Source organism: Chionomys nivalis, chromosome 9, assembly GCF_950005125.1.
Source record: "Chionomys nivalis chromosome 9, mChiNiv1.1, whole genome shotgun sequence".
Lineage (NCBI taxonomy): Eukaryota > Metazoa > Chordata > Mammalia > Rodentia > Cricetidae > Chionomys > Chionomys nivalis.
Genome location: NC_080094.1, coordinates 81,578,091 through 81,598,500, shown reverse-complemented (window position 1 = coordinate 81,598,500; position 20,410 = coordinate 81,578,091). Strand labels below are relative to the sequence as shown.

General features: G+C 51.1%; 1 protein-coding gene across 3 annotated transcripts in view; it reads right to left on the bottom strand.

Moving 5' to 3' along the window:
• Window positions 1-8,808: 8,808 nt before the first annotated feature.
• The window catches only part of Prdm11 (PR/SET domain 11), an 80,978-nt gene continuing 69,376 nt past the window's right edge, over window positions 8,809-20,410 (bottom strand). For 2 of the 3 annotated variants that reach the window (XM_057780205.1, XM_057780206.1), the window contains exons 6-8: window positions 17,668-17,855; window positions 12,201-12,806; window positions 8,809-11,214 (exon numbers count right to left, since the gene is read on the bottom strand). In XM_057780205.1, coding sequence (XP_057636188.1) covers window positions 9,050-11,214; window positions 12,201-12,806; window positions 17,668-17,855 — 2,959 coding nt within the window. In that variant the 3' untranslated portion in view covers window positions 8,809-9,049. The remainder of the gene's footprint in view (window positions 11,215-12,200; window positions 12,807-17,667; window positions 17,856-20,410) is intronic. The other variant, XM_057780207.1, reaches the window with a different exon arrangement.

Genomic DNA, 20,410 nt, shown 5'->3' with positions numbered 1-20,410 from the left:
GGTGCCAGTAGATCCAAGGCTCAGATGGTTGCTCCTCATGGTGCAGTTGGGCCACAGTTCCAGTCATCTCAGAGGTCACTTGGTGCTCCCAGAGGTCATTAAGCGCTCCCTGGGGGTACTCTGCAATCTTGGGAGTCATTCGGCCCTGTTCCCATAGAGTTTGCTTGCTTGGGGTTATCCTTGCTTGGATCTACTCCAGCAGAAGTTGCTGGCTCAGGCCTGCTCCAGCAGAGGTCTCTGTCTCAGGCCTACTTCCTCAGTAGCTCCCTTATACCTACCTGCTCCTGTGGAGGTCGCTACCTCAGGCCTGCTCCAGCTAAGGTGGCTGGCTCCAGCCTGCTCCTGGGGAAGTTGCTCTGGCAGAGGTCGCTGACTCAGGCCAGTTTCCACAGGTGTCCCTGGCTTGGGCCTGCTCCCTCAAAAGTCCCCGACTCCTGCTCCAGTCCTACAGAGATCTCTGGCTTGGGTCTGCTCCCTCGGCAGTTGCTTCCTTTGTACCTGTTCCTGTGGAGGTTGCTGCCTCAGGCCTGTTCTGGGAGAGGTCTCTGGTGAGGCCTGCCCCTGTGGAGGTCACTGCCTTGGGCCCTAACTAGGACTTCTTATCTAGGAGAGATGACAACGGGCTTTTAGAGATCCTACCCATTCTCTGTATATATTAAAAAAAAATTGTTGCATGATGCTAATACTTGAGCATTTTTTGATTTGTAAAAACATGGAGTAGAGGTAATTGTTGAATTTAAACAAAGACACAAATGTGTCAAATAATGGGAATGTAGCACTTGCAGGAGTCAAAGAGCTGTCGGATGAAAAGCTTAGAGTGGGTAGTTTTTGGTCAGGGAGGCCCCAAAGGTCCTCTAAAATAATGTCATTGCCACTGCTGTTGGCTTATGCCAGAACTGGATAATATGGCCTTATGGGTGAAGACAATGCATATTCTGATTATAAAAGTGGGAAAAAAAAATGAAATGTATGCTGTGGCAATGCTGAAGCAGGCATGGGCAGCCCGTATATGGCAGTTCTGTTGAACTTGTCCATGTTGGGTTTCATGGTCTAAGTTGATGAGGATGGGCACCAGATCTCATTACAGATGGTTGTGAGCCATCATGTGGTTGCTGGGAATTGAACTCAGGACCTTTGGAAGAGCAGGCAGTGGTCTTAACTGCTGCGCCATCTCTCGTGAAGAAGCAAGGCTGGGACCGAACTGCTGACTCACTGCTGCTTGTTCTGATAATGTTGGAAGGTATAGTATGTGCAGCCCGCTAGGGCACAGTTGTTACAACAGTCTCCCCTGGCTGTGGACCCTGAAGCTCTGCTATCGTAGTGCCCAGAGAGATGCAACTGCGTGTGCAGCAGCAGCATGGACTGTTTCAGGTTCAATAGCAACCTTCTGGCTTTGTTAAACTTTTCTCTAAACATTTGTGTGCTTAGCATAACTCATAGGACAGTTCTGCAACTGGACCTACAAAGAGGTTTCCTTTATAAGCAACGGTGAACTAGGAGAACCAAATAACCACCCAAAAACAAGGCCCAAGAACAAGAAGCTATTGCTGTGGGAGAGTAGCCCAAGGGTTAGACATATATATCACCCCTCCAAGGCCCAGAGAACACCACGGACAGGGAGCAGAAAGAATAAAAGAACAAGAGAGAAGGGTAAAGTACTGTGTAGCAATTTCCTCTGCATTGAAACACTGTATCCTGAACACTCGTCCATTCAGCATCATTAGAACTTGAGAAGTCCTAAAGGGAGGGTTCCTAAGACTGGAACTAACTCATAAGTCTCCAGAAGTCCCTGAAACTTAACAGACTTCCAAGGCCTTCCTCTCCAATGTTTTATAAGTAGCAATGGCAGGATCTCCTACCTGTTAAGTTGCTGCAAACTGACAAGGTATCTCTAGGGTTCCAGTTTTCATGAGTCATCAGCCATGCTGGAAATGGCTTTGGTGATATAGCTGCCTGTGAGTCATCAACGCTCTGTAAATAAACCTCTCTCACACTCCCCTAAGTAACCCCCAAAACTCACTGGCTCACCAAGTTGGACTTGGGTACAATCCTTAGTATGTCACCGGATTGAGAAGACTTTGTTCACATCTCCCCAGCAACTGTCACACAGCAGTTGCTAGGTGACCAACATGGAGGTGACGGTGCTTCTTGACTGAAAAGAAAATGTTTAATGCTAAGAAGACAGAAGTAAGGATAAAGGAAGAGGTAAGACCTCTGTGAGGAAGTTGGATAGGGAGAGGGACCAAGCATCTCAAGAGGAAAAACCTGTATGTAGAGCAATGTCATTATTGACTATAGTTTGTCTAATTCCTTCCTCAAAAAATGTGGGAAAAAAATCTCAGTCCCTCAGTGCTATCGGCAAAGTATTCAGAAAAGACCTTTCTAAGTGGGGACCAGGCCAGGAAGTGGAGAGTCACCGAGGGCATTAAGCAGGAGAACCAGCTGATCTGCAGAGGCTCCCCCCTCCCCCCAGGGAGATTCTCGTAAGGCCAGTGTGTCTGGGTAGGTGTTTCACACGGTTTCAGGCGCCTCTTCTTCAGCCTGATTGATGGGTGTAGGGGCTTCTTGCTAGCAATGGACTGCCACAGGAACAGGAAGAGCAGCAGAGATCAGCGAAAGAGGACTCGAGTTCCTTCCAATGCCACACCTAGGCTTTGATGGGGTTCACATGACTCACTGAGGCCCGTCACAGAGGCAAGGAGCCAAGCTTGGTGCATCAATTTAAATGCTTTTATTAATAATCTTCTTACATTATGAGGATAATGTGACAAAAGGAAAGACTCTGCATACAGATTATAAACCAGCATAGCTCTATTTGTATCCAGTGTTCTAGCCCCCGACACACAGGTACTATAAAGCACAGTCTGCCAAATAATAACATTGAGAGTTGTCTTTAAAAAAGAAAGTATTAACATATTAATATGTGTGTGGTAATAGGCTCCTAGGAATTTCCCCCACCCCCACTTTTTTTTTCTTTGTGATTGACATGAAAATGGTTCAGCAGCTTAGGGGTGGAGAGGAAGAGAGACACCAGGGCTGAAAAAGACTACTGGCGCTTCCAGAGGCCAAAGGGTACACTGAGGGATGCCCTAGGACAGCCTGGCCTTTGTCTTCTTATGAACAGTATTGTGAGCGGTTGCCCCCTCTGCACGGAGGCTGGTCCCCTCGATGCCCTGTGGCATGTTCTCTCTCTCTGAGGTACAGTGCATTGTGGGATTGCTACTGGGAATGCCTATCCCCTGGCCAGGCTCTGACCCACTCTAGTGGGTGGAAGGTTCGGGCCATTGGTCCTGAACTCCACCGAGCCAGGCACTACAGGGTGTTCAGCCGGTTGGCAGCTAGCTGTGGTTCAAGGAAGTGGGCATTGGCAGAGCAGACCTGGTCTCAACTGTGGTACAGGACTGGTCTGCTGGAGACTGAGGTCCGTTGGTAGTATGGTGAGGAAGAGCAGGGAGACCTGCAAAGGCTCGGTATGGGAAGTGAGTGTGTGTGTGGAGCCCAAAGGCAGGCTGGGCTGGAGAGCAGGGAGGGTACCTGCGATCAGATCCTTTCTGCTCCCGGAGAGAGAGGATGCTGGGAGCATAGGCTTCTGACTCCCATCTGGACTGCACAAACCCTCAGCCATCCTGCCAGCCTGCTGGATTCCCTGGAGTCCCAGGCATCCCCACCCAGCTTGGAGACATTGTCTGGGGACAAGCTGAAGAAAATACCCTCCCCAGAGAAAGTGGGCTTGGGCATCCAGTGAGAGAATGAGAACAGTGTCGTGAACTAAGCCTAAACCTGCTGCCACCGCAGAGGTGGGTGGACTGCTTGGTTGGTTTGGGAAGAGGGGACAGCATTGTCCTGAGTACAGTCAGCAGCTGTGGCTGCGCAGAGTGGGCTGGGCCAAGGCCCAGATCCTGAACTTGAGTTGCCATTGAAAATGTCAGTGTGCAGATATATCTCTTGCACCAGGTGGGGCTTCTGAATTGGGGGAGGCAGCGCTACCTAAAACTCAGGCTGCCTTCCTCAACTCCTGGTGCTCTAGAGACAGTGGGTGAATGGGTGAAGGAGGCCAGGACGGCTGTACTTCAGAGCTTTGGCCTCCAGGGGGCGGACTGGGAAGAGGGGATGACATCTTTCTGGATATCTGTTCAGCCCAGGTACTCCTTTTCTATCGCCAGCAGTGCTGCTCATTCCTGATAGGGGAGGGCACTGGGAAGTTTGTGCAGAGGTCCCTCCCCTAGGGGTCAGGGACCAAGTCCGAGCCCCTACTGCTAAGCAGCAATGACCAGCTAAGTGAAGGCCAGTGGTAGTGGTAGGGGCCACTGCAGCCTGACCTCAGGGGTATCTCCTTCCAACCTCAGCCTGAGCTGGCTGGAAAGGAGAGAAAGTGCATGGAGAGAGCTGGGACCCAGCCACCCTCCTCTCCAGTACCCCAAGGAAGATGCCCCCACAGTGGCCAGCGATCCAGCCGGCTGAGCACTCCCACCTCCCTTCCAGAGCTGTCTTCTCCTCCTTACCCAACCCAGCACTCGGCTTCTTCACCACCTTTCCAGCTCTATAGACTACTTTTATATCTATTTTAAACATAGAAATGTATAAATATATAGGATATATTTATAGATATATAGACGTGATTTACTCTTACTCTGCGTGTATACGTAATGTATATGTCTGTATATACAATTGATATGCCTTAGCATCAGTATGATACACTGCACATACCCCTGCCTCCATGCACAGCCTCCATGCAGACTGCATTGCATAGGTATTTCTAGGGTGATACCATCTGAAGAGACTGGGGAAGGGGAGAGCGTGCCAGAAGGAAGAGGAGAGCCATATTATTTTCCTCTCCAAAGGGCACCTTTTCTCCCTCTGACTAACATGCAAAGATTACCTCAAAGACTCTTACAACTGCCCCGACAGAGGACTAGAGAAGAACATTCCTCTGAGGGGAGGGACGTGCACATCTGATGCACTTTCTCCCTCAAGGATTGGAGGAATGGCCAGAAGACTACAAGGCAGCGTGTAAAGGAGCAATCTCATCTTTACTGCCTGCTGTGCCCGCCTTTCCTCATCCCAGAGGACCACTCTCCCTGCTTCAGTTGCTAGCTAGCCCAGTCTGACTGGACTGCCTCTTAAAGGGCACCCAGGCACACGTGAGCTCCAGGGAACCTGGGGCCTATGCCCAAACTGGGTGCGTGGACCACAAAAAAAAAAAAAAAAAAAAAAAGCACAAATCAGCACAAATCTGACTTGTAATTTAACACAGATCACACACTGAAAACAGGTTAGGATGCCAAACTCCTATTTCCATAGAGACAGAAGTGAAAAACAAAGGAGTGTTCTAGAAGACAGAAATTAGACTTCAGTCCAGGTGGCTTCTCCTGGTCCCCATCGAGCTCCTGGCAGGCAGCAATGAGAAGCATTGCTCAAGATCAGGCTGGGCAACATCTCAAGTCTATTTCTACCTCTCTAAGGCCATGTCCACTTTTATTTCTTCCTCCAGACAAATGGAAACCACTTAAGATGTGTTTAAGTCACTCCAAGGTCCTTGCACAAAATCAAAAGTCTAGAATGAACAAGCCAACAAGAAACCTCAGCAAAATAACTCAAGTTGGGAACACACAGCCTGAGTGGAACTTGGCTACCGAGGGTCCTGGAGCCCCAGTGGGCTCTCATTCCCCAGCGAGGATGAGGCAGGGTGGATGGAGCTGGTATCATGAGACCCACAAGCAGACATTACAAAAGCACTGAGTTCTGATGCCTGCATGATTCTAACTGGGCAGGAGCTGCCCTCGGGGCTGAGTAGTCCTCCTGTCTTATACATGCTAAGTGGTCATTGTTTCCCTTCATGCAGGAGAGCATTTCAACCACAGGGGCCTGCAAGAGACCCGGCTGGCACAACAGCCACAAGCCTTAGTCTTCAACACCACCTCAGTTTCTACTCTTGGCAGAACTTCAAGTTCAGTCAGCCCAGAGCGAATACTTGTCACCCCCACAGACACATTTGTTCGATGCTTCTACACCAGGGACTGAGTTACAGGGCCCTGTCCATCAAAAACAACTGCATTTATGCTGCAAGGCCTCTCCAGTCTTTTAAAACAACCAAGATATGAGATGAGTCATGGTTCTCTGGCCAGACTGGAAGTGTGAGCCACCCAGGCTCTTCTCTAAGGGGAACATGAGAAATGCCTAGGCCCTAAATCACAAGGCATCCCAAATGGGAATTCACTGGGCAGAAGCCCTGGCCCTCCCAGGGAGCATGTGTGGGGTTCATCCACATCGTTCCTCGGTCACCCATCATCCTGAGGCAGAGGGGCCTAGACAACATCTGTCTCAGACAGCCCTGCCTGGCTGAACCAGCCTCACCAGCACCCAGCGTTTCAGAGGCACCTAGCCAAAGGGGTGGGGTCGGGGAAACGGGGGACCAGGGAATGGGTGACTGCTTACAGCCACACGCTGCCAGAACATTCTAGGCCTCAAGGCAGGTCCCCTGCTCCTGGTGTCTTAAGGAAACTCAGGTAACACTGGCTTGGAATGTCAGAACCTGTGTCTGTCTAGCTAAGGACTTGAGTTTGTGTAGCCACGACCTCTTGGGAAGGAACAGTCCTTGTTCTTATGTCTGGCCTAGGGCCATCCCAGAGAGGACCCTTCCCGGGCAAGGAAGCCCCCTGCACTGGGGATGAGAGGTGTAAGGCAATGCGGGTAAGAAGAAAAGGCCCAGGCCATCACTTATGCCTAGAGGCTGTCCGTGAGGTACCCGCCTTGCCAGCCATCCCTACTCTGAACACACCTTGGTCCATGCAGTTCTCAACGGTAACTCCCCAGACCAAAGTAAGTGTCTGTGAGGAGATGAGGTTCCAGGGCAGGAGCTGGGCAAGTGGGAGACCTTGTGCTTCAGGGCATCTGGAGGGAGACACCAGCTCAGAGCCGGCAAGTGGATGAGACCCGGATTCCCACCCTCTGATAGGGACTTTGGGTTTCCTTCCCCAGTTCCTGCTAACTCTCCCTGCTCAAGGGGGCAGGGAGTTAAGATGGGGAGCAGAGCGAAGGGAGGGCTGATAGTCACCAGGCAGGGTGTATCAACTTGAAGAAGGCAGCAGAAGAGGCCTGGCAGTGGGGCAGGTGAAAAGACCCAGCTTTGATGGTTTAGTTTTGTTTCTTGTTTTAACATGCTACATCACACTTGAAAACAAAAACATTTCAAAAATAATATATAATATATATATTTATATCATGAAAACTATTGGCTAGCAGCAATGATTCTAAAGTTATCTTAGCACCAAGACCATGGAGGCAAAGGGAGGATCTGAGGGAGGACGGACAGACTGAAGAACCAGGAAAGCGTAGCAACATGTTCAGTGTTAATGACATTTCCATGAGGCCTCAGAGACGAGCCGAACCCAGAAGGAAGGAAGCCACCACGTAGCTGTAGGCCCAGCTAGGCAGGCTGAGGGCATGGAGGCCTTGCCTGTGGTCGGATCTCTAATACCCCACTGAAGGAGAGGGACAGTTCTCTGAAGAGCTGACTGCGGCAGGTACTACAGATCTTCCGCCCTTCCCCACACACAACCCGTATCCACATTCTGGGACGGCAAAAACTGCACAGTTCAGACATGGAAATAAGAGGGAGGTTTTTAACAGCTCATGAACATTGCTGACAACGGTTTGTGAGGTATACTGGTAGATACATGAACATTGGTCAGACTCCTCTAGCGTAAACCACTGTCTGCCCCCGGGGTGGGGACAGGCAACCGGCCATTTCTAAAGCTTATATTGTGGCTGTAGAGTGTGTGTCTGTGTGTGCGTGTGCACACACGTGCGTGTGCGCGTGTGTGTAGATGTGCATACGTGTTTTTATCTTGAGAATCCCACCTCACTTCCTGTTTTCTCCTTTTTTTTTAGGACATTTCAACCCTATTCAAAATTGGAGGAGCTCACAGGCAGAGAAACTCTGCCTGGCATCCTGTGACTGTCCTGCCAGGCTGTGAAACATGTCGTCAGCCTGTTGCAAAAGGAACAACCTCTCTGCGGACTCTCACCTGAGTTCTGTGTAGCTCAGCACATGACTTGCATTGGCGGATTCTGACCCTGAACTATAAAACAGCTGCTCCTTGATTACTAAGAGAAACCCAAATCCCCCACATTTCATAGTTAGAAAGAACACACAAACAGTTTGTGGGAGTTGAATCTACACACTTTGCGTTTTACTTGTTTTAAGCCCAAATTGCGGTCCTGTTGGGGTTTAAATTTCTTGGCTCACTGTCTCCCCAACAGTCCTAGCTCTGAATGGAAGAATAATGTTTTATCTTCTGCTGGGGCATGGTCCCTAGATTTCAAGCTCAAAAGTGAACGAAAGTTGCCTTCAGTATGACACCTAATATCTCTAACTCCAGAGGTCTGAGGAGGGAACTGACAGCCTCGGGATGGGAGGGTGGCGTGGGGGAGTGTGGTGGGCTCACAGTCGAGGGGGACAAGTGAAGGAATCACTCAAAAAATGAATTAAGAAAGCTCTCCCAAGCTGAAGTCAAGTGATGGGAGAAAGACATCCAGAAATCCAATCCACCCTATGGAAACCCTGACACAATGCGACGGGAACAGAATGCCAACGAGGAGACCACACCTTGCTCCCCCAGTCATAAAACCATACCAAAGAGGACAAGGTGAGAGCGTCACTCTAACCCCCCAGCCCCGTGACCAATACATGAGAGCAGAAACGGAACAAGCCACCCAAGAATGAGGAAGAGAATCGTCATTTAGCTTATGCTGCTTTGACTGTTTGGTGGGAACACGCGTGGCCCGGAACACGCTGTGTGAGTGAAGAGGTGCCGCGTAGGCTGCAGCTGCCAAGTGTGGAGACAAGAGTCAGTTGCCGACGCTGCTCCTTTCTGAAAGCTGTCAGTAGCTTCCGGTGGACACATCACCTTAGTTTTTAAAAAATTTTCAGTGTGGATTTATATATATATATAATATAATATAATATATATTTATATAATATATCAAAGCTTATGAGTATAGATTAAAAAAATATTCACCGGCTTTGTGACGTCTGCTGTGCAGGCCCCTACATGTCTGGGTAGAACTCAGAGCCATGGTCCACAGCCTGCAGCATGGGCTTCTGCTCCAGGGCAGACATCCTACTGAGGACCTCCGCTGACAGTGTGTAGCTGTTGCCAGACTTCTCCTCAAACCAGCTGTCCAGGGCTCGCTTGGCATCAAAGTTGGCGATGGGTGGTCCGTTCACAGCGATTGTCAACAGGTCACTGAGCTGCTCCAGGGTCAGGCGGGAGCGGTGGTTTTTGCGGACCCGCTGGAGGGCACTGCGGCCTTTCTCACAGCAGGCAGTGGAGGTGGGGAGGACTTTGAGTACCTGAATGACCTTGTTCAAGAGCGGAAACCTTTGCTTGTACTTGCAGATGTGACTGATGAGGTCTTTGAAGCCGTTTTTGGTATAGTAATCAGCCTTGAGGTCTCTCCACTCCATCAACAGGCTTCCCCGGGGGTCCACCCCTTCACGGCACACATCCCGGGAGAAGGTAGGAATGGCTTCCAGGTGGTCGAAGATCTGAACCATGTCCTCCTTGCCGAAGCTCAGGAGCTCTTCACTGTTCCTGGGCCAGGCGGCTAGGTCGAACACTTGGCAGGCCTTCACAAAGACCCGGCTTCGGGAATCGAACCTCTGTGCCAGAATGACCTGTGTCTTCTGGCAGATCTTCTCCCTGATAGCCTGGAACTTAGCCTCAGCCACCCTGAGGTTCTTCACGGCGATCCCATTGAAGCTCTCTCGGAAATTCTCCTCAAATTCCTGCAGGTACTCCCCCGGGGAGTCTGCCAGCCGGCTGATCTCCTGGATGGCCTCTTCGATCTTGTCGTCCACCTGCGACACCAGGAGATACTCTCCCTGGAAGATGTAGGCCAGGCGTGAGAGCACAGCGATCACGTCCAGCAGGAAGTAGATGAGCTTGATGGACTGGTAGTCCATGAGGAACTGCAGAAGGGCCAGCGCGATGGCAGAAGCGTCTGCCCGCTGTGTCTGGCTGCTGACATCCTTGAGGTGGGCCACCACTTCCAGGTAGTCCTTGATGAGGGCGTTCAGGACATTCTGCTCGCCGATGATCCACCTCACCGCACGGATGTCCCCCAGGAACTCCGTCTCCTCGCACAGGGTGGAGGCTGTGGAGCGCAGCTCACACATGAGACGCGGCGAGTAGCGGTAGAAACTCAGTAGCTGCTTGAGGTTGTTCTCCAGCTCCTCCAGACAGGGTAGCTCCTTCCCACTGATGGCATCCAGGATCTCCAGATGGGGCCGGTGCACCATGAAGGGCAAGCACAGAAGCCAGGGCAGCGTCTTGCGGATGGTCATGAACATGCTGGCACGCAAGCTGGCGGTAATGTTGGCCCCATCCACTCCCAGGCCGACAGTGGGCTTCTCGTCCTGTAAGCGGATGCCAAGGGCAGCAAAGGCCCGGTCGAGCGCCTGGAGGTAGCTCTCTGTGCTGGAGAAGCCTAGCTCCTGCAGGGATAGGAATTCTGTGGCCGGGGGCCCATCACTGCTGGTATACTGCACGTAGACGGCCACCGTGTCAGCCAGCAGGTCGTCGCTCTGCCCATCCAGGATGATGCTGAGGCAGGGTGACTGACGCAGGCGCTCCACCAGGTCCTCCCTCAGCGCCCGCGCAATGTGATGGATGAGGATCTGACAGTCGCCCTCGTTCATGTACTGGTCTACCACCTTGAGCTCACACTTGCGCAGTAGCTCTGCCAGCGGCCGGAAGTCCAGGTAGGGCCTGCCCTCCAGTGCCAGGTGGTAGGCGGTGTTGAAGAGCAGAGTCATGTTGCGGCACATCTCCTCGGTCTTCTCCGGGTGCATGCGCAGCTTGTACAGCTGCAGACACTTCTTATGCAGGTTGCTCTGACTGTGCAGCTTGATGGTGTGGATCTTAAACTGCTTGGAGCCGATGATGAAGGCGGAGGTGCGCGAGGACTGCACCGTGTACTGGCGGCACACGTGGCACCACATCTCGTTGAGGGTCGGGGAGTATCGGAGGAACCAGAATTTCTTCAGCCATTCCTGCTTGAAGCGCCGGATGCGGCGCCCGGCGGCGGAGGACATCTTGGAGGGTTCATCGGTTGCTGTCATCACGTCATTGGAGACGGATTCATCTGCAGAATCCACTTCCTGGTCGTCATCCTCCATGATGGCAGGGCCAGAGACCATGCTCTCTGAGGCTGGAAAATAAGAGGGGATGGAAACATTCACATGTGCTGTTGACAACACAGATTTAACAAGGTATACCGCTGGAAAGCAGGCCCCACAGGGCTAGAACCCCCGCTTGCTCTCCACACGGAGGTTCCCTCCCCATGGATTGCCCATGGTGGCCTCTGGACGCTACCCCTGCTCCAGGCTACCTGTACCCGAGCTCAGTCTTGACTTGTGGGTGCTTCTGGGGTGGAATGTTCTAGAATGTTTGATGTCACTTACTCAGGTTACACTGGAGGACCAGGCACTGGAATGCCCAATACCGATACGGTCAGGGCAAGCGTGTGGTTTTTAACTGAAGGTAGCATGAATGCTGAGGCAAATGTATTTTTATGTCTACCCCATTCCATTCTGAGGGTAGCTGAGGAGGAGAGTTGAGGGAAACAACCTGGCTTAGCTGCAGATCTGCACGGAACCAATCCCCAGGTTCCCTTGGTTCAAAAACTTGAAGAGACCCAGGAAGTCAGCAAAGCAGGACAAAGTTGCACAGCTGTTGGCTCCCAGTCCTCTGGTTCCTTATCCTTCTAGAACTCTGGGCTGGGAACCTAGCACCATGTAGGCAGGACAGAGTCTAGAAGAAGAGGACTAGGCTGTGCTCCTGGCCTGAGTTTGGGGAGCTGTGAGAGCTCCCAGCAGACACCCTGTTCAGGACTGGGGGGGGGGGGAGAAAACAGTGGGGGTCCCCAGAGGAAAGCAACAGGTCAAGAACACAACACACAGCCCTCCTGCAATGGGACATCCTTTATTGACAAGCAAGATACAGGTTGGCACATGCAATACCCCAAGAGCTTCAAGCCAGCCTGCCTCTGGCACCTGAGGGACAGGGTTCCCAGCCCTGGAGGTGGCTGCCTCTGCGTTGCATTTCTCGGGTCTCCTGGCAGGCGGCTGTGACAGAGAGCTCTGGGCCACCCTCCACACAGCGTGCCATGCGCTCTTCCCTCTAACACCAACTTACCTGCAGGATCTGAGAACTCAGGGAGCTCCAGTACCTGCGGAGGCAGAACGGAGGGCTCAGGCGGCTTTCCAGACTTAAGCGTGTCTAGCTCTGCCTGCAATTCCCGCACTTTTTTCTTCAGGCGAATGCAATTAGGGCAGAAGGAGGTGGTGGGCAGTTCGTGCGGGTCGGATGCCAGAGAGGCCTCAGCAGGACTGTCAGCCCTGAAAGACGAAGGCTCCTCCTCTTCATCCTCCACCCTTTGGGGGACCTTCCAGTCCCCTTCCCCCTGGGTCCGGCGGATATTCTGTATGCCTTGGGTCATGGCAGCTGCGCTCTGACCATAGTCATCATCCTGGTACTTGGGGACTTTCCGGATGACCAGAGAGGTGCTCAGAGCCAGCTGGCGGGCTTCCACATTAGCGGACTCCAGTGAGGCTTCTAGTACATCCTTGAAGATGAGATCTATTTTCTTCTTCTTGGCCTGAGGGTGTATGTCCCCCTCATCAAAGCTGCGCTTGTAGGGACTTCTGCCCTGTTTCAACACAGGGAACTGAGTGGAACCCCTTAGGTCTTCTGGACTATCCAGGGCTTGCTCAGCCTTCTCCCGCTGCAACCTCTTCTCTCCTAGGAAGGAAAACCAGGGTGTGAGGATGTGGGGAAAAGCCCCAAGTGGAGGAACCAACAGGAAACAGAATGGGCCTTCTGCTAGGGAGTCGCCCGACACATCCTCCTGGTTCTAACCGTCTGGGTCAGGTGAGACCCAGATGGAGAGGGGAGCACACCATGGGAAGTCATGAGAGTCACAGGACAAGACCTTTACAAAGAGGCAGTTAGTTCTGAAGAGCCCTTGCATGGATAAATGCTACACCTATGAGCTGGGATGTGCCTGAAGGGGAGAATAACAAGTGGCCATCCTACGGGAATGGGACCCCCATACTATGAGCCTAAGAGACAGCAGCCCTCCCCATCTGACTAAAGCAACAAACTTCAGAGCTGAGTAAATCTCCACCCACCCTGGAAAAACTGCCCTCCAGACCTAGACTACAAGATGGCTGCCGTGCCCAGTGAACGGTATGGGGAGAGCACAGGCTCCACCCTATTCCGTGCCCAGTTCTAGAGAATGGGAGAAACAGCCACCGTAGAGTTGCTGTCTTTTTGTTCTCCCAGCAGTATGGAAACAGGAAATACACAAAGAAGGATGCTTCGAAGTCCTGTGGTTCTCAGCTGTGGCTAGAATTTAAAAAGGAAGAGAGCTTCCTAAAAATGCCCAAACATCAGCCTTCTTCAAGGTAAGGACAAGGCAGTCACGAGACCCAAAGTGTTCTCAAATATAGCTGTTTCCCCACCTGCCAAAGGATGTTTCTTTTTCTATCATTTTTAGTTACCTTGAAATGTTGGTGAGCTCACCAAAATAGGCTATTTTAGATTCTTTAACACAGCCAGCAGAAAAGCACAGACTGCTACAGGTGCTGGTTCCCGGGGGGAAATGCTGAGAAAGCAGAGGAGTCTTCCAGCTCTCGGAAAGTTCCGGCAGCAGCCTGTGGGGTTGGGCAATCTCAAAGGCTGCCTGAGCCAGGGTCAGGGCCCTGGCTCTGTAACCTTGGGCAGAGATTGCTCTGAATGCACAGTGTTCAGGCTTCTGGTGAAAGGATTTATTCCATAGCCCTGGGTGAAGGTCAGGAGATTGCAGGTTTGGCTTCCCTTAGCTACTTTCCTCAAGGCTCCAGGCTCACACAGATGACAGCACTGCAGGGCTAAGTCGCTCAGGTCTCTATTCTGTCCTTGCAGAAGCTCCCTGACTATCAGACTCACCAGGCTCCTGCCACTCAGCCAGCTTCCAGGAGCCCGGGGTCCCACACCAGGGGAACCACAGAAAGCTCAGTGATGGTGAGGTGAGAACATTTTTAAAAACTCAGTGTGTGGGCTGGAGAGATAGCTCAGAGGTTGGGAGCACTGGCAGCTCTTCCAAATGACCAGAGTTCAATTCCCAGCACCCACTCTGAGACTCTAGTTCTAGGGTACCCAGAAGACATCCTCTTCTGGCCTCAGAGGGCACCAGGCACACATGTGATACACAGACAGACATGCAGACAAAATACCCATACATATAAAATACATAAATAAAATTAAATTTAAAAGTTTTAATGTAATGTGTTTGTGTCACAGAGCAGGTGAGGCATTCACCAAACTGAACGTCTGGAAATCAAGGGTGTTTTCATAGACTCTTCAGACATCGGGCAGCTGGAGATGCAGGGAGGTCAGGGCGGCAAGCGTAGCCGACTGCCACTGTCTCTGGGTTCTAAGATAAAGTCGTTCATGTTTCCTAGGACAAACGGGAAACCCTTCTAGACTCAAGGCTTTCATGTAGGATCCCTGGTCCACAGATGACCTTTAATAAAGGTCACCATGAATTCTATTCCAAATCTTCCATGATATTCAGGGATCAAACCAGAGCAAATAAGAAAACCCCCACATACACCACGCAGATCACCTAAATGTGTTGATGCCTACCCTTCAAAGAACCACAAATGAATAACTGACATTCTCTCTGGAAGCTCTGGGCTCCACACCACACTCTTCCAGAAAACAAACGACCATGATCTTCTTAAGCAGCCTCTGTCTCTCTAAAAGCCAGGTGCAGTGCTGCCCCAGTAACCTCAGCATTTGGGAGGTGGAGGCAGGAGGCTCTGAATCGAATTCAAGGCCAGCCTGGGATACGGGAGACCTCATCTCAAAAAGGAGGTGGGGACTGGAGTGATTTGTTTTCCAAGTATGAGGACCTGAGTTCAATGCCCAGAATTAATGTTAAAAAATAGCCAGGTCATCAGAGAGGCTTCACCCAGCAACTGAAGGAAACAGATGCAGAGACCTACAGCCAAACCTTAGGTGGAGCTCAGGGAATCCTGTGGAAGAGGGGGAGGAAGGATTGTAGGAGCCAGAGGGGTCAAGAACACAAGAAAACCCACAGGATCAAGTAACCTGAGCTCATAAGGGTTCACAGAAACTGAACCAACAACCAGAGTGCCTGCAGGGCACTGACCTAGGCCCTCTGCATATATGTTACTGATGTAGGTGGGTCATCTGTCTATGTGTTATTTTCATTGGTTAATAAAGAAACTGCCTTGGCCTTTGATAGGACAGCAGCTTAGATAGGCAGAGTAGATAGAACAGAATGTTGGGAAGAAGGGAAGTGAGGCAGACACTATAGCTCTCTTCTCCAAGATGGATGCAGGTTAAGATCCTTCCTGGTAAGCCACCACCTCATGGTGCTACACAGATTATTAGAAATGGGTTAATCAAGATGTGAGAATTAGCCAGTAAGAGGCTAGAGCTAATGGGCTAAGCAGTGTTTAAAAGAATACAGTTTTCGTGTGATTATTTTGGGTAAAGCTAGCTGGTGGCTGGGCTGGATGAAAAGCAGGCCCACCTGCAGCTCCTTCTACATGTTACAATTGTGTAGCTTGGTGTTCTTGTGGGACTCTGAATACAGAGAGCAACGGCTGTCTCTGACTCCACGGCCTGCTTTTGGGACCCTTCCCTCTTACTGAGTTGCCTCACCCAGCCTTAGTAGGAGAGGAGATGCCTCATTTCACTGCAGATGTACTCACTCATGCATGCACCTGCACTCACGCACACGCACGCACATGCACACATGCACACCTCTGTGATACCCTAAGTGATTGGGTAAAGGGGACTGTCGAAAGCAGGGCTGACAGGCCACTGAAGGCACACTAAAGGACCGGGACTCTGTGCTTAACATCTGGCATACATCAGTCATCCACCAAGCCCCACAGTCACTCTCAAGGAGCACTTTCTTCACAGCTCCAGCCGGCCTGCTGTGGTTGCTGGTTTCCTCCTGCACCCTACAGTTCAGCCTGGTCCATACCTCCCTCCTCTGTCTCTTGTAAGGCTTGCTCTATCTCAAATCTGTGTGTCAGGCCTCTTGTGAGCCTCCACTTCCCCAGCCTCCCACCTTTCTCTAAGCTGTCCCTGGGTCTCAGGACTTGGGGATGAGGCAGGTGCTTTGGAGAAGATACCAGAAGAAATGCTCCAGAAGAATCCAAGTATGGAAATCTGTGCGCAGCTGAGACTTCTCTCGGTTTTCTTCTCCTTGGGTGCTGTGATTCTCCTGGGAACTCCCTGGCTGTTTCAGTCACTTCTGCTTTTATCCATGCAGCCAGGGTTCACCAAACACGTGGAGTTTCAGGAAGAGACCAAATGGCAGCCACCTCTCATCACAGAAGCACGCCTTCCTAATGAAGCCAGCACAGCCCAAACTCAGTTCCAAAGGGGACAGGAGATGAGTTCCCACAGGTCTATCACCTCTCCTGCAGCTGCCAGATGCTTTGAACTAAGCCAGATGGCTCTTGGGCACCTTTTGTCTTCCAAGTCAGCTTCATTTCAAGGCGTCACCTGCTTCCATCTCCTCCACTCCTCTTCCAAACAAGGCTGGCTCCAGCCAAGAGGTCAGTTAAACATATGGTAAAGTAGGGCTTGGCCTGGCTTTGGCTCTGAGGACCAAATGGACTCTGGGCATGTGGATGTGCGGCTTCTGTGCAAGGAAGAGACTCTTGAAAGAAGGGCCTGGGCGTGCCAGTTTACCCTGGCCAGGCTGAGGATGCCAGCAAGGTCCTGTCAAATGGCTCATTTCAATGGAGCCTGGGGTCATCTTCTCATGTCCTTCAGTCTTCTCCTGGTAGAAACCATTCTTTTATGCTTTTTTATGCTTGGACTGACAAGAACAAGTCCAGCAATCCCATACCGAGGCTACAACTTAGATCCTGACTTCATTTGTCTCAAATTGGAAACCTAGCTCTGACCTCATGAGTCATGTGACCTTGGGTAAGCCACTGCATTTCTGTAACGCCCAGTGGTCATCAGTACGATGATGGGGCTGATGTCACGGGAATCACTGGACTAGAATTTTACAACCAAGCACTTAATTACCATCGAGGTAGAGATTGCATTAATGGTAGTGATTATATTGTTCCACGAATTCTCAGAGCATCTTAGTGGGTTAGTTCCCATTACTGTGATCACGTGGCAATGTGTTGGAAACTCAGCTAGCACACAGGAAGTAACTGCCGAGGTATTGAGTGAGAAGTGTCTTTGCACAAGTTAGAGTTAGGGGAACAGGACTGGTTTTCGGTCAATGATTTACTTGACTGGGTTTCCTTGATCTCCTCAGGACTGCTTCCTAGGGAGGACAGTTCCCTGGGGTAACCACTGACTTACTGTGCTGAGGTCTGGCCTGCCTGTTGGATATTGCATTCCTCAGTGGTTTCCTTGGAAGGTTCCCAGAGGAGCTTTCTGGGCTTTGGTGGTTCAGAGTAGGTGCACCCTCCCTGGTGGGCATGGCCTTAGCCCCGTGGTTATGGTCTTGGGTCTGTGGGCGTGGCCTTAGCTTTGTGGGCGTACCCCTTCACAAGTACCAGTCTAGCCCTATGGGCTTAGCCTTGTAGGTGTAGCCCTTGCCCTTACTCACCCCGGGTCAGATTGCGGTGGATGGTCTCCTGGGACATGCTGTGCAGGCGCTTCATGTAGTCCTCGCTGTACCAGACCCGCAGCCGCTCTCCAGGCCGGATGTCTCGGCATGCCCGGAAGTAGATGCGCTCGCTGTGCTGGAATGCCAGGAGGTTCTGCTCCCTCTCCTCCCGGGAAATGACCACGTACCTGGTGGGAAGGGGACAGGTGAGAACCATGGGTCACACCTGGTGCAGTGCCTCCAGTGCAGGGCACAACTGGTTAAGGTCTGTGGGCATGCAAGCAAAGCTGCTGTCCCGCCCAGAGACAGCTAACTGAAGTTGGTCCTCCTCACATCTTTCTCTGGACCTTAAGAATCTGTTTATCTGAGACCAGGAATGGTACCTGCCCTGGCAACCTCATGGGTCATAGTCAACACTAGACTCAACAGCAGGTGCCCATCCCTTTCTTTCATCATTGTGTTTTTAAAAAAATGTATTTTATTTTAATATTTTGTGTGTAGGGGTGTTTTGTCTACACGTATGTCTGTGTATCTTGCTCTCATAGGCCAGAAGACGGCATTAGTTCCCCCTGGAACTGGGTTACAGAGGCTTGTGAGCCACCATGTGGGTACTGGGAATCAAACTTGGATCCTATGAAAGAGCAGCCAATACTCTTAAGCATTGAGCCATTGCTCCAGCTCCAGTTTCACTGCATTTTAACCTCAGGCCTCTGGTGGCAGCTGGCGCAGGGGATGCTTTGGGCTGTCTTCATATTCCACTAGGCTTATCAGAAATATCCACCCTCTAAGAGTGACTGGTGATAGCTCAATCAGGTCTACAGAGGACAAGTGAGAACGGTAAACGAGAGATAATGGAAGTCTGGCAGCACAGTTTAAGATAAGGACAGAAGAAGAGGCTGAGCAACTCCCCCAAGGACCCCGCTAATTAAGGGGTGATGCATTGCAGCCTACTCTTTCCCCAACTGCAACTCATGGCTTCCACGTGGGCATGGAAAGCACCAGCCCAGCCATGCTCAAGACACCAGTGTAGGTCCATCCAATCCAGGATCCACACCCCTCACCCAGTGTCCCTCAAACGACACTTTCCACATCCTGACAACACCTTACCCATCTCCACAGCAGCGCTGCTGTGATGGAAAGTGAGAGAGCTCAGAGTCAAAGCCACTCTGTGTTTGGACACCGCTTCGAGCCTGCAGGAAGAGCTTGAGATGAACATGCCCACGTTTTAACCATGACTGTCATTCTGAGAGGATCATCTCTGGAACTGAATGCACCTTCCAGGTTTGCTCAACAAAGTTTGTGCTGTTTATCAAAGTATTCACACAGATGTCAGTCCCTTTGCAAGGTGACAATGGGGGCCAGCAGCTCCAAGAAGACCTCTCCAACCCTAGGGCCGTGCCTAAGGTCCTAATATCCACCCTGCTCCTAGCTGGACAGGTCCCTGCAGAGTCAGCCTGACTTAACCTTGGAGGAGGCTGGCACCTTACCAACACATCCCCTGACGCCCAAGAAACAATCCATTCTGGTGACAGAACATATCATAGGCTGGAGGAGTGAAGGCCAAAGCAACCAGAGAGCAAACACCAAGCTCCAATCTGGACAAGATCAATGGTGCCTACAGCCCTGGGTCAGACATCTTGTCCAGACCTTAACCTCAGCACACCTGTGTTCACATCAGTATCTTATATGCGCATCAGAGAGCTCCCCTGAGCTGTGGAAATGTCATGGGGGTCTCTATGCACCTAGGTACAGCCAGCCAAGGCAAAAGACAGGCCCCCAAGATGCGAGCAGCCATCCTCAGCTTCATCTCTCCACTCAAAGGACCAGCCTTAACTCCACTCCTGAGATTTCTTTTCATATGTGCAAAATAATTCCAAGCTTCTAATCTAGCAAGAGTCTGAGATTGGTGTCCAGATACCACCAGCTTAATGGTCAGCAGGGCACAGAGCAGAGGTAGTGCCTAGCGTCTCTGTTCCAGACACATTGGGAAAGCAGAAATACCATTCCTGTGTTCTCTCTCTGGGCCCATACAACATATTAGGCGTACCCTCTTCCTTTCCCCCTTGGTTTCTGGACAGCCATCAAATACTAAATGCTAGATGAGAAGCAATAGAGGAACAAGTCACTATCAAGGCTTGTTGAATCAAATCAGCAATGTCTGGGATGGGTCTAAACATCTCAACCTGTTTGCGTCCGTCTCCATTTTCACACACACACACACACACACACACACACACACACACACACACCCGCAGGGCTGATCTACACAACAAGAGCTGACATTTAGAAAGAGCACCCTCAGGTTTGATACAAATCATAAAGTATTCCAACATTGGATCAAAATGTGTTGAGCATCTTGCACTGGGTTGTTTTAAACTTGGCTTTTGAAATGAGATACATATGGCAACTGTGGGCGAATCACAGCCACCCAGTCCTCTGACAAGACATGTTTACGTGACAGAACTTTCAAGACTCAGCACCTGTCACTCCTGATTTGATCCCTTCTCTCGGCAGCACTCAGAGCTTGGCCCATTCTTACAGCCCTGTTGTCCTGATCACATGGCTGAGGACCCCAAGGTCCTCAGGAACCATCTCCTCCTTGTGGCCAAGTTCAGTTGGCTGCAAGAGGGTCTGAGTTCCCAGCTCACTCCCTTAGTGGGAGAACGGGGCAGAGTGCACTGCTGTCTGCTTCAGACCTGGGCACCCTAGAAGCAACTGAATGGTGGCAGGCAGTGGTGGTGAG